The sequence below is a fragment of the Erpetoichthys calabaricus genome, chromosome 3 (assembly GCF_900747795.2).
Source record: "Erpetoichthys calabaricus chromosome 3, fErpCal1.3, whole genome shotgun sequence".
Lineage (NCBI taxonomy): Eukaryota > Metazoa > Chordata > Cladistia > Polypteriformes > Polypteridae > Erpetoichthys > Erpetoichthys calabaricus.
Window position 1 is genome coordinate 200317686 of NC_041396.2, and position 21189 is coordinate 200338874.

The window sequence follows — 21189 nt, forward strand, 5'->3', positions numbered from 1 at the left end:
ATATGATTAATGAATGTTAGAAAAGTAAAACTCTTTGGAGAAAATTAAGGTAAATAACATGCTTTACTTTCCCATGGACTGCTAATATTAGAAGGCAGTTGTGAAGGCTCAAAAACCCAATAGAGTATAATTTTCAGATGTCATGGAATTGCAAGAAGCGAAACCAATGCCAATGGTCGACAGAGCACCTTCCTGTAGCAGGCTATGGAAAAGACTCCCAGGCGCACACATGGCTGAAGTGAAAGGTCACGCGGTCAGGCTAGATATAGGGCGGTGACGTGACACCAATGGGGTCATGAAAGAGGAGCGGGAAGCGTGGCAGTCCGAAGGAAGAATAGGAATCGAGAAAAGCGGCGTGGGGGTGTATGGGAGGCCTCAGGCAGCGTGGAGAAGGGTTTGGAAGAGCAGGAATAGGAATGGAGAAATGCCGTGTCATCTGCGTGTGGGCGGGACCGGTTTTGAAGAGGAGCCACAGGCAGCGTGGGGAAGGGTTTGGAAGAGGACGAATAGGAATCGAGAAATGCCGTGTCAGCTGCGTGTGGGTGGGACCGCTTTTAAAGAGAAAGTAGGACAAACCAGAAGAGAAATATATATGAGATACCGTATATACTGTCAAATTGTCTTTTGTGTTGTATATATCCTTGAAGCACAGTAAAATACACAACCAGGCATCACAGTTGGGACAATAGTAGCATGAGTTCTTGTGAATTTTCTTTCCAGACAGATCAGCTTTAAACAGAAAATTGTATGTGGGCGATTGACACAAGTGTCACTTTCAGATACATCAGAATTACTTTTTATTTTGCTGTCCATTTCAGTTTCACTGCGTGAAGAGAGTTCACTTCATCATCACTGCTCGCATCACTGTCAAGGGTGCAACACCTTGGCTGCTGAAAACGTTTTTTTACAAAACATCATTATGAGGCTAGGAGAAGACTGGTCTGCACTGTTGCCTGTGTAACACTTGGGCCTGTCACTTGTACAATGAATGCCTATATCATTTCCCAAGCAATGCAGATTTTCATTTGACACATTTACTGCCCAAGTGATCCTTGGGTCAAATCAAACACTTACGCGAGACATGTCTATACAGTTGCTTGAGTGACACTCGGGACTAACGCTTTTAGTACTTTTAACAGCATAAGTGATGAAAAAATTTGCTCACTGACATTTACTTTTCTAATGCAGGGAGGAAATTGAGTGTTTGCCAAATTATTGGCTTCAGTTTTCCCATCAAAAGTTGTTGATTTCCTTTTTTGTGAGCTTTTGCTCTGGCTGTGACATGTTCATTGGCATGCAGTTAATATGGGATTTATAGCTGTGTTCTACTTTGAATGAGATCCATGTTAAAAACCCCTTTTGAAGTAAGGTTTTGTTTTACCCTCTTGCTGAGTTTCACAGAACCAGATCTTAAGGGAAGGTAAGAATTTTACAGGCTCAATATGACTGCATGCATATTTTTATGGGAAAGCTGCACCTTCAGCCAATTGGATTGAGTTAATTTCTTTGGGCTGAACAAAGCACAGCTTTTTTTAAGCTAATATGTATGTGAGTGCACTGTTTGGGTTACATAAGAGATTAGTTGCTGTTCATTCCAAACATTGAATTGATATGTACTCAAAAATGGGTATTTGTCCATTTATCTTAATATCACCATTGCCAGATAGTAAGATCATCTTAATAGCCAAATGCTGGTAACCCCAGTCATTCACAAGTAATTTCATCATTTTAGTAGAAGAATATGGAAAGAACAATCCTGTAATGATAAAAATAACATTTTTCAAAAATTTAAATGTGGTAAAGGTGTGATAGGTAGGTATTTTGTATTAACCTGGAAAAGGCAACCTCAAGAAGTGGAGGGGCTTTCTTTTTTATATAATCACTAATGTCTTGCTATTCAAATATACACAGATAAAAAAGAATTTGGGAAATTTTTTTTTCTTTTTCTTTTTTTTTTTTTTTTTTAATAGTTACTAAGAACTTGTGATGAGTTAACCCTACTGAATTTGCTTTGCGTCAGGTTTCCGTGAAATTACGGAAATGTTCAGGAATTTTACCTCTGTAAAATGCATTGAAGTTAATGCGGATGGAGAAACTAAGCTAGTTTTGAGTGGATTATAATCGTGAGATTTTTTTTAAGTGTCCTAGAACACTAGGGAGGTGTCTGCCAACTATGCTGGACCAATTATTGTGGCCAAAAATGTGACCAGAGCAGTGCAAACCATGGCACCACCATGTCTCCCTGAGGTAAAATTAAAAGAATTAAATATCAGAATAGTACAATTTATTGCAAACAGGTGAAGGAAGCAAGAATTCATTAGGGTTTGCACCCTCAGAGATTGGGTAGCACATGTACTCGCCTCTCTCAAACTGAAAAGTGAAATTTGTTTTTCTTTTACCCCAAAGTTTTTGCTTGCTTACTGCTGCTGATACCAAATAAGCGCAACACCAAACCATGTGGAGTTTTCACTTCTTCCTGTTTGCATCAACTGCACTGCACTCTGGGTAATACTATTAACATGACAGGCACATGTACTACACACAGGTCACATACTAGTACATACAAAAAGACATTAGCTTTAAGATACAAATAAAACCACACATTTCCTTACTTTGTCAGGCTTCCACCTCACTCGGATGAATTTCTGGATCATACTAATGGGCCCCTGGAAGTACTCCCGGGTGTAGCATAAAAGGAAGAAGAGGGATGAAGCTTGCTGAAGGGAGGAGTGAAGGCAGAAGGACAGAGAAAGAAAGGAAAAAAAAGAAAGTGGTGTGTGCTGTACTTACTGTGCTGTGGGAAACAGTTTGGAAGAGATTCCTACATAAATAAAGCCTGTGTTGTGCTGGGACTTGTGCTTTGTATCTGTTTGTGTTGGGTTAGGGGAGCCAGTGCACCCCTGGTGGCCACACCAGTTTCCATTTTGTGTTTAAATGTATTCTCAAGTTTTATGATAATTTTTAGCTCACATGAAAACAGTTCTTATTAAATCCTTAACGGAAGAATTTTATCCGCTATACTTATTGATCTGACATAATGCCCACTACTAGGATCAGCAATATATATGGGAGATTGGGGATTGACCCATCAATCACTGGCTGTTTCAGCTCTTTGATATCACACTGGCCTAGCAAAGCATCATGGAGTGGTGGGATATAATGTTCATCTATGCTGGCCACATGGTGAATTTTCAGCAAAATATTATGAGAACAGGGTCACTGATGAACCTAGCAAATTTGCTGCAGAAAATGTTTTGGCAAATTTCATTGATCAAAACTACCAAAACCTATTTCTTTAATGGGGGTAATTATTTGTTGGTTTAAATTACAGTGGGAATGACTTGAAAGTAATTTGTTTATTCTATAATAATCATCTGTTTGATAGACGTTTGGGCTCATTAACACCTGTGCATTTTCAGAGACAGTTGTTAATGTAGGTACATATTTTTGTGTGTGTGTGCATGTTGATGCATCTTTTTAGCATGCATTGTTGCACATACAGGTTTATGCATCTTCATGCACTAATGTTTTCATAAGTCTACCTGATATTTTCCTGTAGAAAAAGCAGAGTGACGCTTCCTTCACACTTATATTGTAACAGCTACGCTCACTCTGTGACTACGGCAAGTTACACACTCTAGTAAAACTGAATTGAAGTCCAGACTCGGCCACGCCAAACTGCATTTTCCTTTAAATCTCTCGCCCTACCTCTACACAGATACCATAGTCAACAAACAAAAAACAAAATCAGATAAATAAGTCGAATTAAGAGTTTAGCAAATGTAAAGTGAATAAATTAAAAAGTTGAAATATTAAACACTGTAGAATTCCTCAATCCTGAAATAATGCAATTATGTTCAATGATAAAGACAGAAATGCAAATATGTCCCATATCTTTTTTGCCTTAACTACATAAGTAATTATGAAACAGAGCTAACAACTACAAACACAATGTCCAATTTAAAAACATGGTAGTTACAAGGAATGAAAAATAGATAGGACTCTGCAAATCCAAACAATGAAATGAAAATGGATGACCCAGTTCAAATTGCATTATTCTGAAATGTAAACCAAAACAACCTCACCAGTGAGTCTAGAAAGCAGACAGACAGCTATGGGTATTGGATGACAAAAGTCCAAAAACTTTTACTGCTGTGTATCTGAATGAAATCTGTCGTTCTTTCTGTGAGCAATAGCAGTATTTAAATTTAAAGTGACCACTCCAGCCTCCCCAAAAGCAAAATACTGTGTTTTTTTCCCTATTCTTTGCACAATTAGTATGGACAGACTTTACAACAAGCAGTATTCTAGTTTTAGACAGACTGCTAAAGGTATGTGCAGATTTTTCTAATAGCTCACTACTCCATCTTGTGATCGGAAAAGTTATTACAATGTAGTTAATTGAAGAATAGTGGTTGTGATGAGATACTTAAAAGTCATAAATCACATGTCCAAGTTGTTGATCTCCCGAAATCTTCTCAATAGCTGCCTTGTCAAAAAGCTTTCCTGTTCTAGCATTTTACAAAATATGAATATTTTGCATGCCAGTTATGTAGTCAAGAGCTAACAATGCAAAAAATATGCTGATTTTTCTCAACAAAAAGTTTAAATAATATGTTCCTAAAAGTTAATGGTACAATATCTGCAGAAAACTTTGCTCCTCTCATTTAATCTTCTCTTGAGAATGTTAAATAAAGTTTACTTCTAGTCTGAGCAAAAAGGAAAAAATAGGTGGAAATGGTAGGTTGGACTAATGTAAGTACTGGTTAGTAATGGTTAATGACATTTTGATAATTTCTCAGCCTTTTAAAAGTTTTATGCATTAGACAAGTTACAAAATGTATTACTTTCAAATCTTTTACCAAGTGTTTCAATGTGTCTTGCTTTACCAGTTTATTACTGGTCTTAACTTGTAAATGCTGCTTACACTATTGTACTGAATTGGCACCTGTTCTGAGTTTTGTTTTGGTTGTGGTCATAAAAAAACAAGAGAGTTACTGTCACAACTGTCAAATCAGTATCTGGTTTTGTCTTTGTTTTTCTATTTTGCTGATTTAAGTGATTCATGGTAACAAAGTCTTGACATTTCTTTCTGCAACTTGTCGACCCTCAATAACTGGTGCAGTTCCAATTGATAACAGATTGGTTAACTCTGCTGAATGTTTATTTATCTACCTTTCACTCCCAATCTCTTTATTTTGGTTCATTATTTCTGTATGTAAGTCTGTCAGTTTGCTTTAATATAACTGTCTTAAAACCCTTTTTTATCTAGATACCAATGGAAACATTTGTTCTGTGTTTTATGTTTATGACACTTTGTTACCTGAATTGGAATTAAATGAGACTTTGAGAACCCTGTTTTCCGTTTTTGATCTGGCCACAAAAACCTTTTCACAGAAAATGTTAATACAGCATAGTAATGCTGAAAATCAAAGTATATAAATTAAGTTCATTTTTGTGCAAATACAGGGGAAAATTGTTTTCATTTCATTTAACTTGCATATAATCCTAAGTATACTTCTACTTCTTAAAAAGTTCATATGTTAATGAGGCAATTATGACAATTTATTTAAAATGTGTTGTTTATCTGATGCTCACTTGTATTTATCTAACCATCACTATTCTTCTCCTGTTTTCTTTCAGTTTATATGAAATTCCCAGTGTGTCTTCATCTACCTTCTCTGAAGATTTTAACTGCTTACTAACACAAGCAGACGAGATGGATAATTTTCATGACTTAACATTGCAAGTGAAAAACAGGACTTTCCCAGTACATAAGTACATTCTTTCCATGAGGTCAGATTATTTCAGGAAGTATTTTTATCCAGGATCACAACTGCTGTTGCCTGGTGATCTAGAGTGCAATGAAGATGCAGTGGGATGTACTATATTTTCTGTTGAAAATGTCCAGGCAGACATATTTAAGTATCTTTTGCAGTTCATTTATACAGATAGCTGTGACTTGCTTATTGATGGTTTCATAGTTGGAACACAGTTAAATGAAATGAAGAATGACTATCTGGATCCTCTAATTTCTAATTTGCAAAAAACAGATTTCAATCAAAATTTGAAAGACATGTCAGCTTATGAAGTTTATCATAACCGTCAAGTAGCTGTTGGTAATGAGAAAGGTAAAGCCAAAAACATTAAGAAATGCAAGTGTGTCAATGAGGAAACAAATCCAGTGAAAATGCTGCAGAGTATAGCGAAGAAATATGGAGTCACTAGCTTGGCTGCACGGTAAGAAGTAGTATTTATTGGCAATTCACTTGCAAGGTTAAACTTGGGGATCATACAAAATGTTATTAAATGAATTATTAAAAATATTTGGAAGAAACTGATAAAAAAAAAAGTTTTTAGTCTCTAAGCAGTACTTAATATATTGTGGTTGCATTAATATAATTTTTTGCTTACTGTATGTTGAAGACCATGTTTATGATATTTACATAATGTTAAAATTGAGTTCACACACTTCATTAAATTGCAATGCACTTAAATGATAATAATAGTTTCAGATTGGTCAAAATAATGATGGAAGATGTTGACCTGGGGCGGCATGGTGGTGCAGTGGTAGCGCTGCTGCCTCGCTGTTAGGAGACCTGGGTTCACTTCCCGGGTCCTCCCTGCATGGAGTTTGCATGTTCTCCCCGTGTCTGCGTGGGTTTCCACCGGGTGCTCCGGTTTCCTCCCACAGTCCAAAGACATGCAGGTTAGGTGGACTGGCGATTCTAAATTGGCCCTAGTGTGTACTTGGTGTGTGGGTGTGTTTGTGTGTGTCTTGCGGTGGGTTGGCACCCTGCCCAGGATTGGTTCCTGCCTTGTACCCTGTGTTGGCTGGGATTGGCTCCAGTAGACCCCCCGTGACCCTGTGTTCGGATACAGCGGGTTGGAAAATAGATGGATGGATGGATGGATGGATGTTGACCTGTTGATGTGCCAGTTCTTTTGTCATCTTTTGAAAGCTGCTAATCTAAATCCTCCATCCAATTGCTAATAACTGGCCATCACACTGAATAGATTTTAGTCCACCTTTCCAAATGTTGTATATTGTAAGCTGACCTCATAACTCATTTTACCTCCTTTAACTTAAGTTTATATTGTCCTTATATTTAACAAATACAAAAATGCCATTAAGGAAATCTTCATTTTAGTTATTTGAAAACCAGTTACATTTATAATATGTTAAAAACAAATTCAAAACTTTAGTTCTCTCACAGTACTTCTGTAATGTTATGAACTGCTGCTTTATCCATTTTGACTAAGTGCCTTGTATTAAAGTCTGCACACTTAAACTAACAACTTGCTTTGTAGTTCTCTTAAATTCTAATTATGCATTGTATATAATCTATCTATTTAAAAAGACTTCACTTTTTCAAATGAAAGATGGCCATTCTTTATATTTATCTGAAGGTTTGATTTAATTCTTATTATCTTACTATTTTTTTGAAATAGGCTGGATGGTGTCAAATTCGATAAAGGAAAAGTAATTGTATTGCACAAGAAGACTGGAAACAAACCAAAGTTTCATCAAAAACAATGGTATTTCTATTTTGATACATATGAAATATATCTTTTTCTGTTTTTAGTTTAATTGGCCACATGTACTCTTTTTTAGCACACAACACTCAACAGTAAAACTTATATACGCATTTATTTTTTTGTGTTGCTGCATATATTAAAACAAATTTAGTTGGCCATGAGAGGATATTTGAGATGTGATCTAAATAGGCCAATTTTAAAGTTGTTTTAAGAACAACACAAGAAATGTTTCAAATGAGAAGCCAATTTTCTAGATACTGTAAATAAAAAGTGTTGACAGTGCTAAAAAATTTTTTTTACTTTCTTTTTAATGCTCAGCCCCTACCTGTGTGATGTGACTTTACGATCAAAAGATGGGAAAGAATTTCCTTGTCATAAATGTGTACTTTGTGCTAGACTAGGTATGTATTTCTCCTCAAAACTGTATATTTATTTTGTGTTATTAGTAAGCTAATTCATTTCTCTTCGATTGTAGAATATTTCCGAAGTATGTTGAGCAGTTCATGGATTGAGGTAAGGTTATTTTCAGACACAATAATTTTAAGTATTGGAAGATTTACAGAAGTCAGTCCTGAAAGCTGATTTTAATTGTGTTGTTCTGGATTCAAGCATACATTTGAAATATATTACCAAGGTCTGGTTTACCTCCAAGATCGGGAGTAACACTGAATAAAGTATGTTGTGAAAAGGCTTAACTGTTTTTTTTTCTACTTTTCCATAAACATAACCCATTTAAAGTGCTAAAATAATTAATACATAAATACATAATTTTTGTTTGCACTCATGTGCTTGTAAAACCTGTTTTTTTGTGAGCATTGCAGTAGCAGTAAGTTGAAGTCTACAGATTAAGCCATTCTGTCACTAACATTCCAATTCCTTCTGTGGAATTCCCACATTGTGTTAAGGTGGAGCAGAGACAGAATTCCCTCATTCTGTCCTGACTCTTCTCATAGTAGGCAATGCACAAGGAGAATCCTAACATAATGGTCAAACAACCTCAACTAGTTCCTCCCAATGGAGACACAGAGCAGTTTTAGTCCCCGTTTCTAAACTCTTCACCTTGTGAGCCCAGCAACAGACTAATAATCAGTCTCATGATTTAGGTCACTACTTGGCTTTCATGACCAAACATGAAACTGGGTATGTGTATTATTGGTAAATTAAAAGCTTTGTGCATGTCTTAGAGTAAACACACATTTTGAAATGCTTATATCAACAGGAGAATTACCTTGTAAATACATATTAAAATTATGCTTATAAAAATGTGTGACTTATCAAAGTTTTTTAAGAAATCACACTTAATAACTCGGGAATGGAAAACTTTAACTACAGTAAATATGGTAGTTTTCTCATTGTTTAGCTGAGTAAATATATTTAATATAGTTAACATCATATCTGATTCTTAATTAATGTAAAAATTTGCAAAAACAAAATGTAGAATGAGGACCAGTAGCTCTGCAAATTTTAATAATATCATAAAGTTTGTAATTAATCACATAAAATAATTTTTAGATGCAGTTTGCTTCAAACCTGCAGATGGAAAAAATGTGGCCTACTATAGACTATTTTTTCTCTGTGTATTATTTGAATAGACTTTTAACTTAGAATCACATGTTTTGTAATGGATACAAGTCACTTAAAAGGTGTGAAGACTTAAAACCTTCATCGGCTGCTCTATCTTTTGAGCACCATTTCCAATTGAAATGCAGTTATGTTAGATAAAGACACTGCAAAGCTTTGTCTTGACGAGTTTGTTTCAGATTTCACTTTACACTGGACATGTCCAAAGAAAAAAAAAGAAATGTGCGTTGTGTAGGGATAAAAGTTTTTGTCTCGTAGATGTATCACTTCTGTTATTGGAGGTGCTAGCTTTGACAGGTTCAGTTTCAAATAGCACTACTTAGCCAAAATTGTTGCTTGAGCTTTGAATGAAACTTAACACATTTTAATGTGTCTCTGTCTTCAGATATTTACATGTAATGCATGAAAAACATTACAATTAAGTTGTTTGTTATGGGGCGGCACGGTGGCGCAGTGGGTAGTGCTGCTGCCTCGCAGTTGGGAGATCTGGGGACCTGGGTTCGATTCCCGGGTCCTCCCTGCGTGGAGTTTGCATGTTCTCCCCGTGTCTGCGTGGGTTTCCTCCGGGCGCTCCGGTTTCCTCCCACATTCCAAAGACATGCAGGTTAGGTGGATTGGCGATTCTAAATTGGCCCTAGTGTGTGCTTGGTGTGTGGGTGTGTTTGTGTGTGTCCTGCGGTGGGTTGGCACCCTGCCCAGGATTGTTTCCTGCCTTGTGCCCTGTGTTGGCTGGGATTGGCTCCAGCAGACCCCCCGTGACCCTGTGTTCGGATTCAGCGGGTTGGAAAATGGATGGATGGATGTTTGTTATGGCTGAAAAACCTTTGTTGTATTTTAATATGCCCTTTTATCTCATCTTCTATTTATTTAGGCAACTAGCTGTTCTGTAGTGGAGATGCTAATCTCTGCAGAGGTGCTTCAAGTTATAGTGGACTATGTCTATACAGATGAAGCGCCTGCTATCAAAGGTACTTTAAGAATGATTTTGGAGTATAGTTATTGTTTATCTGGACATTTTATCCAGTAATATGAATTATTAAAATGAAGAGGACAATATTTTTATTTTTACCAGATAATTTGCATTTTTCAGTCAGAGTAATGTTGTAGCCTATGTTATCTTCCAGCTAAAAAAAAAAGTCTCTGCTTGCCCCCTCCTGTTGTTTTTGGAAAGAATCCACAACCTTAGACCTGTTCAAAATAGTCAGAGAGTCATCTGTTTAGGAGGAGTCCAGACCAAGACTTGCTAATTGGTAGCTTACTGAAGCCTGGCTATGTCAAATAATAATAGACTGGTGCCTGTCAACACAAGATAAATGGTTTGTGTCTTTCAGTAATTTGATCATGTATATACAACAGCATAAAACAAAAGTTTAAAAAAAAAAACAAAAAAAAAGGTTTTACTCAATGCATAAATTCATTAGGCTATCTATGTTGTAATAACTGCCTTTGGGTCAAAATTAATTATACCTTTAGATATCTATTCATATTTCCCTTCATAGTTCATCATAGTTTATTCTATTTTATCATTTTAAATTGTGTTGTCCTTGTCTGTTGCATCAATACTACAAAGGCAATTTCTTCACATTTTAGTATACTTAACTTGTATTAAATTTTATTTTATTGGCTTTCATGGATTATTTTAAGTTTTTGTTTTGTCTCTATAGTGATGTTCTATAAAATTTTGTAGCTGTGGTTTTTATCTTTCATTACCAATCTTTTCAAAATTTCCTGATGTATTAACGCATAAACATAGAATTAAACAAGTGACAAGACACACAACCTCTGAGGAAAGCTCCAAAGAGTAATCAAAGCTTTTTCAGCCTGAACCTTTACCCAAAAGTGTTTTTTACCCAAAAGTTACTAAATTCAAATTTGTATCTAGTGAAATGTGTGAATTTAAAGTTTCTGGAATATCCATATTACTAACCGAGAATGGTAAACCGGATGGCATGGACGCAGGTACACGGCGATGGGACCATGAGACATACTGCGCAGGCGCGTACAGCGCACGTCTCATAAACTGCAAGCGAAATTGTATCCACCACGCACGAAGGAGTCGCAGCCCAAAAACGAAAGAGCTCAACTGACGTGAATGAGAAATGAAGCAACAACGCGCCCATAGCTAACAACTACCGACACAGCCACACAAAAAAGAGGATTCTGCGCTGCAGCCCAGATTCAAACGGAAGAGGCTACGGAGGCCCCACAGGTCCACACAGATGGTATGGAAGGCACGGGAAAGTACGAAAGGCAAAGGCGCCTACACAGCATAGTGAAACCCGACATAGTACGGAAGGCGCAGGCGTCACCGCCATATTGTGAGTGGCACTACTCTGGAGTGAAGGCGCAGGCATCACCGCCATATTGTGAGTGGCACTACTGCGGAGTGAAGTTAGGAATAATGTGCTGCTTGGGACTGTACAAACCGCTGAACGCTTTACACCAAATTCAAACATAATACAGCTCAACAATACAAACACGAGCCCACCTGGATAAGATCAATGAACGCAGGCGCCTACAACGCGCGTCTGAAACTGCGGAAGCACAGCAGGCACGGCTCCAAAACGAACGAGCTCGACTAATGTATTTCAGGATACCCAACACCGGGGGTAGGCGAGCGAAGCGAGCAGGGGGCGGAGCCCCCTTGTATACTTTATAGTGCAAGTTTAAAAACCATTTATCAAAGCCCACTTGGATTAAAAAAATTGTAAAACCAAGTATTCTATTACTGCGGTGGGTTGGCACCCTGCCCAGGATTGGGTCCCTGCCTTGTGCCCTGTGTTGGCTGGGATTGGCTCCAGCAGACCCCCCGTGACCCTGTGTTCGGATTCAGCGGGTTGGAAAATGGATGGATGGATGGAAGTATTCTATTATCATTGAATTTTGATAACAATATACCTTTGGAGAATTATTCTTGCCTAGTCAGTATATACTAGGGCCAGTTACCGTATTTATGCCCAGTTAAGAAATGGACTGTGACATTACGAGGTGAGACACAAAAATAACCGGACTGGGCTTGGGGCTTTCCTGGAGAACCGTTTGGAGGTCGGCCGGACGTGAATCATATGGCGTGTAGGAGGAGATATAGTTCTATCAAATCGCAGACTGGCTAGGTACAGTGCATCCAGAAAGTATTCACAGCGCATCACTTTTTCCACATTTTGTTATGTTACAGCATTATTCCAAAATGGATTAGTTTTTTTCCTCAGAATTCTACACACAACACCCCATATTGACAAACGTGAAAAAAGTTTTACTTGAGATTTTTGCAGATTTATTAAAAATAAAAAAAAATTGAGAAAGCACATGTACATAAGTATTCACAGCCTTTGCCATGAAGCTCAAAATTGAGCTCAGGTGCATCCTCTTTCCCCTGATCATCCTTGAGGTGTTTCTGCAGCTTAATTGGAGTGGTAAATTCAGTTGATTGGACATGATTTGGAAAGGCACACACCTGTATATATAAGGTCCCACAGTTGACAGTTCATGTCAGAGCACAAACCAAGCATGAAGTCAAAGGAATTGTCTGTAGACCTCCGAGACAGGATTGTCTCGAGGCACAAATCTGGGGAAGGTTACAGAAAAATTTCTGCTGCTTTGAAGGTCCCAATGAGCACAGTGGCCTCCATCATCCGTAAATGGAAGAAGTTCAGAACCACCAGGACTCTTCCTAGAGCTGGCCAGCCATCTAAACTGAGCGATCGGGGGAGTAGGGCCTCAGTCAGGGAGGTGACCAAGAACCCCGATGGTCACTCTGTCAGAGCTCCAGAGGTCCTCTGTGGAGAGAGGAGAACCTTCCAGAAGGACAACCATCTCTGCAGCAATCCACCAATCAGGCCTGTATGGTAGAGTGGCCAGACGGAAGCCACTCCTTAGTAATAGGCACATGGCAGCCCGCCTGGAGTTTGCCAAAAGGCACCTGAAGGACTCTCAGACCATGAGAAACAAAATTCTCTGGTCTGATGAGACAAAGATTGAACTCTTTGGTGTGAATGCCAGGCATCACGTTTGGAGGAAACCAGGCATCACTCATCACCAGGCCAATACCATCCCTACAGTGAAGCATGGTGCTGGCAGCATCATGCTGTGGGAATGTGAATGTTTTTCAGCGGCAGGGACTGGGAGACTAGTCAGGATAAAGGGAAAGATGACTGCAGCAATGTACAGAGACATCCTGGATGAAAACCTGCTCCAGAGTGCTCTTGACCTCAGACTGGGGCGACGGTTCATCTTTCAGCAGGACAACGACCCTAAGCACACAGCCAAGATATCAAAGGAGTGGCTTCAGGACAACTTTGTGAATGTCCTTGAGTGGCCCAGCCAGAGCCCAGACTTGAATCTGATTGAACATCTCTGGAGAGATCTTAAAATGGCTGTGCACCGACGCTTCTCATCCAACCTGATGGAGCTTGAGAGGTGCTGCAAAGAGGAATGGGCGAAACTGGCCAAGGATAGGTGTGCAAAGCTTGTGGCATCATATTCAAAAAGACTTGAGGCTGTAATTACTGCCAAAGGTTCATCGACAAAGTATTGAGCAAAGGCTGTGAATACTTATGTACATGGGATTTCTCAGTTTTTTTATTTTTAATAAATTTGCAAAAACCTCAAGTAAACTTTTTTCACGTTGTCATTATGGGGTGTTGTGTGTAGAATTCTGAGGAAAAAAATGAATTTAATCCATTTTGGAATAAGGCTGTAACATAACAAAATGTGGAAAAAGTGATGCGCTGTGAATAGTTTCCGGATGCACTGTATATCCTGTGAATAGCCCAGTCAGTATTGGCACAACAGTTGCTACACGAGTTGCCACTATAATGTCGGGTGAAAAATCGAACAACGAATCATCATCAAATTTCAACATCTCTTTTTCCATAAAGCAGTTTTTGACTGACAAAAGCATTCCTGTTCTCGATCATTCTCCCTATTCGCCCAATTTAGCTCCCTGTGATTTTTACTTGTTCCCGAAAATCAAAAGTGACTTGAAGGGAACACATTTTTCTTCAATGGATGAAGTGAAGACAAAAACGGCAAGCCTGTTGAAGAGCCTCAAGCAAGAAAATAACAGCACTGTTTTAATCAATGAAAGATACGTATGGAGCGGTGTAGAGATGGGGGAATAGAGGGGGAGTATATAGAAGGTGAAAATGTTTAGAATGTTGTAGTTCATCAATAAATATATATTATTTTACCAATCCGGTTACAGTAATCCCTCGCTATATCGCGCTTTGCCTTTCGCGGCTTCATTCCATCGCGGATTTTATATGTAAGCATATTTAAATATATATCGCGGATTTTTTGCTGGTTCGCGGATTTCTGCGGACAATGGGTCTTTTAATTTCTGGTACATGTTTCCTCAGTTGGTTTGCCCAGTTGATTTCATACAAGGGACGCTATTGGCAGATGGCTGAGAAGCTACCCAACTTACTTTTCTCTCTCTCTCGCGCTGACTTTCTCTGATCCTGACCTAGGGGGATTGAGCAGGGGGGCTGTTCGCACACCTAGATGATACGGACGCTCGTCTAAAAATGCTGAAAGATTATCTTCACGTTGCTACCTTCTGTGCAGCTGCTTCCTGAAGCGACATGCTGCACGGTGCTTCGCATACTTAAAAGCTCGAAGGGCACGTATTGATTTTTGCTTGTTTGTTTTTCTCTGTCTCTCTCTCTCTCTCTGCTCCTGACGGAGGGGGTGTGAGCTGCCGCCTTCAACAGCTTTGTGCCGCGGTGCTTCGCATACTTAAAAGCCAAACAGCCCTATTGATTTGTTTGCTTTTCTCTATCTCTCTGACATGATCTGCTCCTGACACGCACTCCTTTGAAGAGGAAGATATAGTTTGCATTCTGTCTTGTTATGGAGCACAGTTTAAACTTTTGAAAAAGAGACAAATGTTTGTTTGCAGTGTTTGAATAACGTTCCTGTCTCTCTACAACCTCCTGTGTTTCTGCGCAAATCTGTGACCCAAGCATGACAATATAAAAATAACCATATAAACATATGGTTTCTACTTCGCGGATTTTCTTATTTCGCGGGTGGCTCTGGAACGCAACCCCCGCGATGGAGGAGGGATTACTGTATTTTTGTGTCTCACCTTGTATACCATTGCAAAATGTCTTTCAAAGATGATCCAAGATCTATCTGGTCTTCATCATCAGGTGCAGAAGAAAATGTAGCTACACTGGTGTGAATCATAATGAAGAAATCAACCATTGTTGCTGCATTAGAAAATAGAAAATTAAACAATTGCAACATACATCACTATGACCAAGAGTCTAAACTACAGTTAAAACCATAATTAACTCGGAGACAAACGCATTACAAGCAAAGAGAGGTGCAATTTTTTCATGTTGACAATATATTCCATATTGATTACTAGCCTCAAAAGGATCACATAACCAGTGAATATTATGCAGATTTGCTTTAGAGTTTGCAGCAGTCAGTTGGGGGGAGAAAGCAACAAGGAAAGCTGTCTACCATCCCCCTTCTGCTTCAAGACAATAGCCAGGTTTCCATCCAAGGAGTTTTTGCAAAAAAATATTTAGCGCTTCAATTTTTTTTACCGATATAGCTGATGGAAATGCTAATTATCGATAAAATGTTGTACATGTCGACATAATATTTTTCCGTTTAACTTTAGCACATAAATTCCATATCGATACTTCAGATGTCGCAAAAACTACATTGGAAACAGTTTTTGTCGGAAAAAAGGGCTTTAACGCAAATAAATGTGTCACATTTTCATCACGTGCAATCAAAATGAGAATGGCGGAGCGGTTCACATGGTCTGATGAAGAGAGTTTTTTTTTTGATTAAACGTTGTTATTTTGTATTAATTCAAATTTCAGTTTTAATTAAAAACCTTAAGGGAAGCAGGTTAATTCAGTTGTTATCGCACTGTGAAGGGATGTTGAAAGGTAGGCTCACCTGTACAGATCCAATGCTGCAAACACAGCTGCATCATGGGCACTTCCAGGAGTGCCAACGCAAATGTCTCGTATCATGCACCTGTCATCAACAAGGGCCTGGAGAACAATAGATGGCCACCCTTTGCGATTAATGTAATCGCGGTAGCCTTCCGTCGGGGGAAGAATAGGCACATGCGTGCCATCCAGCGCACAGTAAATCTGTGGCACAAGATGCACCAAGGAATTGCGGTATGCAATTTCATTGGCCTCCGCTACAGTCGGAAGTCTGATATAACGCCGCATTAATTTTTCTTTAATAGCGGTGCACACAGCATATACACATCGATGGACGGTAGTTTTACTAACCCCGAAAGTTTCTCCAACTACTCTATACTCGGCGCAGGTTGCCAGCTTGTAAAGGGCGATGGCAATCCGCTTTTGGGTTGGAACCGGTGGTCGGTGGCAACCTGTGATGGGCACAACATCAGGACTGATGAATCCACACAACATCTCAAACGTCGGCCGTGTCATTATAAAATGTTGCAGCCAGAGATTTTCTGTTAAGTGTCTCTCCACCACCTCCTCCCAGAAGGTCTTATTCCGTCGTCTCTCCCATACCCGTGGGTTTCGTCGCACTGGGGTACTTTCTTCGAGCTCTAGGGCTATCAGACAAGCAACTGCTTCATTCTGCTGTCGTCTTCGGATATTATGTACAATTCCAATTATTTGTGAAACTGAAATAACAGTAAGCTGGTCTGAATAATCTCTCCATTTCTTTGTTTCTTTGTTTAGTGGAGGGGGTGTAACGTGGAAAACAAAAGGTAGATAATTTGCGACATACACAAAATTAAGAATGGAAACGGCTCAAGGGCAGATTTTTTTCGCGATACAACAAAAGTTATGCGACAGTTCGTTTTTGGGGGGGATGACGTCATCACGCACACCATTTTATCGATAAAAAGCCAGTTGGATGGAAACAGGCTGGAGACAGCAAATTTCGCACATTTTTTTTACGTATATTCTGTTCGTCGATAACAAAACGTCGCAAAAAACTGGATGGAAACTTAGCTATAGTGGCCACTTGCACTGCACAGGTTGCAAAGCTATTCTGCGAAATTCTGGTTTTAAAAAGAAACCTCTATCACCTTGTTCTCTACTCCTGGTTCTTTCTGACGGCCACATTTTCCCTAGGTTATTTTCATGAGAAGCTCTATGACAATGACAAAGCAGCTACAGAAAAGTGTTTTGACAAAATATTTCCTTTGAATGACATAGAAAAGCTTTGCAAATGTAACAACAGGTTCATTCACGTTCACAGGCTTTTTGTTGAAAATTAAATTTGTTTGGTTTTATTTGTAACTAGCAAAATACCCGCGCTTCGCAGCGGAGAAGTAGTGTGTTAAAGAGGTTATGTAAACATATATATACATAAACATACTGTATATACCCTAAGTTCTTGTCTATAAGCCGGACTCATGTATTAGCCGGAGACCAAAAATCATACGAATTTTTAAAATAAAATCGTATCATAGATAAGCCGGACTCATGGATAAGCCGAACGTACTATAACCTATAACTAATAGAAGGGAGGGAGGTCAGTGGTCTCACTCGCGCCCATTTAATTTCTTTAAGGGGGGAGAGAGTGTGAGATATTGTCGTCTCTCTCACTCCCCGCATGGCGCGGTTGGAGCGGCCGGAGCGCGTTCTTTCTGCTCTGGGCGTCGCCAAGTCAACACGAGCGCGTAGCGGTCATTTAAATTGTGATTTTATATGTAAGCATATTTAAATATATATCGCGGATTTCTGCGGAAAATGGGTCTTTTAATTTCTGGTACATGCTTCCTCAGTTGGTTTGCCCAGTTGATTTCATACAAGGGACACTATTGGCAGATGGCTGAGAAGCTATCCAGCTTACTTTCTCTCTCTCTCTCTCTCTCTCTCTTGCGCTGACGTAGGGGGGTGTGAGCAGGGGGGCTGTGTGCAGCTGCTTCCTGAAAGAAATGCTGCACGGAGCTTCGCATACTTAAAAGCTCAAAATGCACGTATTGATTTTTTTTATCTGTATCTCTCTCTCTCTCTCTCTCTCCCTGCTCCTGACAGAGGGGGTGTGAGCTGCCGCCTTCAACAGCTTTGTACCGGCGGTGCTTCGCATACTTAAAAGCCAAAAAACCCTATTGATTTTTTTTTTGACTGCTTGCTTTGCACTCCTTTGAAAAGGAAGATATGTTTGCATTCTTTTAATTGTGAGACAGAACTGTCATCTCTGTCTTGTCATGGAGCACAGTTTAAACTTTTGAAAAAGAGACAAATGTTTGTTTGCAGTGTTTGAATAACGTTCCTGTCTCTCTACAACCTCCTGTGTTTCTGCGCAAATCTGTGACCCAAGCATGACAATATAAAAATAACCATATAAACATATGGTTTCTACTTCGCGGATATTCTTATTTCGCGGGTGGCTCTGGAACGCAACCCCCGCGATGGATGTATAAGCCGGACTTATGTATAAGCCGATATTCTATTTTTTCATTTTCACAACTTTTTTCCTTAGATAAGCCGCGGCTTATTGACAAGAACTTAGGGTACATAAATATATACATATACACATCCACATATATATACATATATCAACATATATATACACATACATATATATATATATATATATATATATATATATATATATATATATACACACACACACATGCAGACACATATACAAATATGTATATGTATATATATGTATATCTACATATATATACACATATATACATATATATACATATACATATTTGTATATCTACATATATATAAACATATATACATATATATACATATTTGTATATCTACATACATACACATATATCTATCTATCTATATATATATATATATATATATATATTATATATATATATACACACATATATATATATATATATATATATATATACACATACATATATATATATATATATATATATATATATAGCTGATTAGCCAGTGGATTCGCTCAGTGAGTGCAAGAGAAAAAAATAAAATGTATGTATAAAATAAGTTAAATTGCCAAATTTATTTTTCCACAAATAAAGAGCACTTACAATAACATAGAAATCAATAAAACAACATTAACATCATTATCATTTGAGAATATAAAGTAATATATAAGAAGCACATTGCATATAAATTATTAAACATTAAAATGTTCTTCTATAAAACAGTACCGTGGCTATTAGTTTGTCTGTCCAGGATTTTAAATGAGCTGTAGCTCGCAAACCGTTTCACCTATTGACTTGAAATTTGGTACACAGATACTACGTCACGTGTACTATTCGCTTTCCCACACATATGAACACATATATATATATATATATATATATATATATATATATATATATATATATATATATACACACATACATATACAGACACATACACATATATACATATACATACATAGTGCGTTGCAACACGGGCTGTGATTGTTACATGGGAGGGAGACGACAAATCACAGCTTCCCGCTTTGTAATCGGGCTTGTGATTGCTGCTTTGATGGATGTCCAGATCCCACAGTATTTCCCCTTAGGAGAGGCGTTAGGCAAGTGTAATTGAATAGTGGTGGTGCAAGTTATTACTCTTTTTATCTTTATTTTATTTTATTGTAGAATCAACTTACAGCTGCGCGCACCAGTGCGTGCGTGGCGGATGCGTACGGCTGACGTTTTCATTGTCTACCACCTTCGCTAATCATTGTTGAGGCAGATTGAAGACTTAAGTGCCAGCTTAACTGAAAAATTAAAGAAAACGTACTAAGTTTTAAAAGAAATCATTTTTAACGGGAAAAGATGCCGACGAAAGAAGAGAAGCAGCGGGACGCTAGGGTCAAGAGCTGCTCATTAAGCAGCAAGCGCATCAACCTCTGAGCAAACGAATGGTAAACGTACAGAGAAAGAGGATAAATACTATGAATGGTCATGTCAAGTGTATTCACTCCACGTTATCGTGGAGTGCGCTGTTACTGGTATTTTGATAAAAGAATCTGAATAACATAAGAATCGTATAAATTATTAAACAGTAAAACATTAACATTTAAGAAGTAAAGATACATTGAGTACTACTGTAGTGCTTTCGGGTATAGTACATTTTTTGTTTGCACATTACATGCATAAATGTATAAATTTTTTGGTGTACCTACCCAAGAACACGCGACATGACCCGGCAGTTAAAAATTTATCGCTCCAGCAATTTTAACTCTGTTACAAAGTCATCTAATATGGTATTGCAAAGGGCAGCGGGAGCGTTTCTATAAACTCAATTTAAACTTACTGTTTACACCGTGCTTTGAAGATGCATAGTATGCGACACGTGTTTCGCCGTAATTGTGTGCTCATCAGGAGTACAGAGTTACTGCACTCCCTTACGGGAATCGATCCTCGGACGTAGAGGCGAAGCCCCTAACGTTGTGCCACGGCGTGAGGTTCGTTCATTTGACAGCATGTAGATTGGGGTAATTACATTGCAGGCATTCGTAGTCTGATTCACAATCTGATTGTATGGGTGGTTACCTACCAGGTAACGCTTGTGGTTGGTGAGCAAGTCGGCTAACTTCTGCCACGGTGCCCTCTTTCAGTTGCGAGAAGCAGATCATACAATGGTTGAAATAGTTTAATATATATAGCAAAATCACCGCGCTTCGCAGGGGCGAATATGGTATTGCAAACGGCAGCGTTTCTATAAACTTAAAGTTACGGTTTATACCGTGCCTTGTTTCATATTCTTTTCCTACCTTATCAATTGTGTAATGTGTTTTTTGAACAGGTTTGATTAATGCAAGTGATCACTCCTGCTGCGTTCAGTCACTTCACGTGAGCCACTCTCTTGTGTGATGTTGCGATGTCCACGGGTTTATTTAATGTTAGCTAAGACCCGGCAGTTAAAAGTTTCTCGCTACAGCAATTTTAACTCTGTTACAAAGTGATGCAAACTGTCGTTTATACCTCGTGTCTTCTCATTAAACTTTTATCTCGCGAATATGTTATTGCAATCCGCAGCGGGAGCGTTTCTATAAACTTAATTTAAAGTTACGTTTTACACCGTGCTTTGTTTCCCTTATGAACATGCTTGTATGCTTAACTCGCTCCGTTCTCAATTGTTTAATTAATTTTTTGCTCTT

General features: G+C 38.5%; 1 protein-coding gene across 1 annotated transcript in view; it reads left to right on the forward strand.

Moving 5' to 3' along the window:
- The window catches only part of ibtk (inhibitor of Bruton agammaglobulinemia tyrosine kinase), a 149321-nt gene that overhangs the window by 65001 nt on the left and 63131 nt on the right, over positions 1-21189 (forward strand). Inside the window, exons 12-16 of the mRNA XM_028797661.2 lie at positions 5644-6240; positions 7453-7539; positions 7858-7940; positions 8015-8052; positions 9992-10088. Of these exons, the coding sequence (XP_028653494.1) occupies positions 5644-6240; positions 7453-7539; positions 7858-7940; positions 8015-8052; positions 9992-10088 (902 nt within the window). The remainder of the gene's footprint in view (positions 1-5643; positions 6241-7452; positions 7540-7857; positions 7941-8014; positions 8053-9991; positions 10089-21189) is intronic.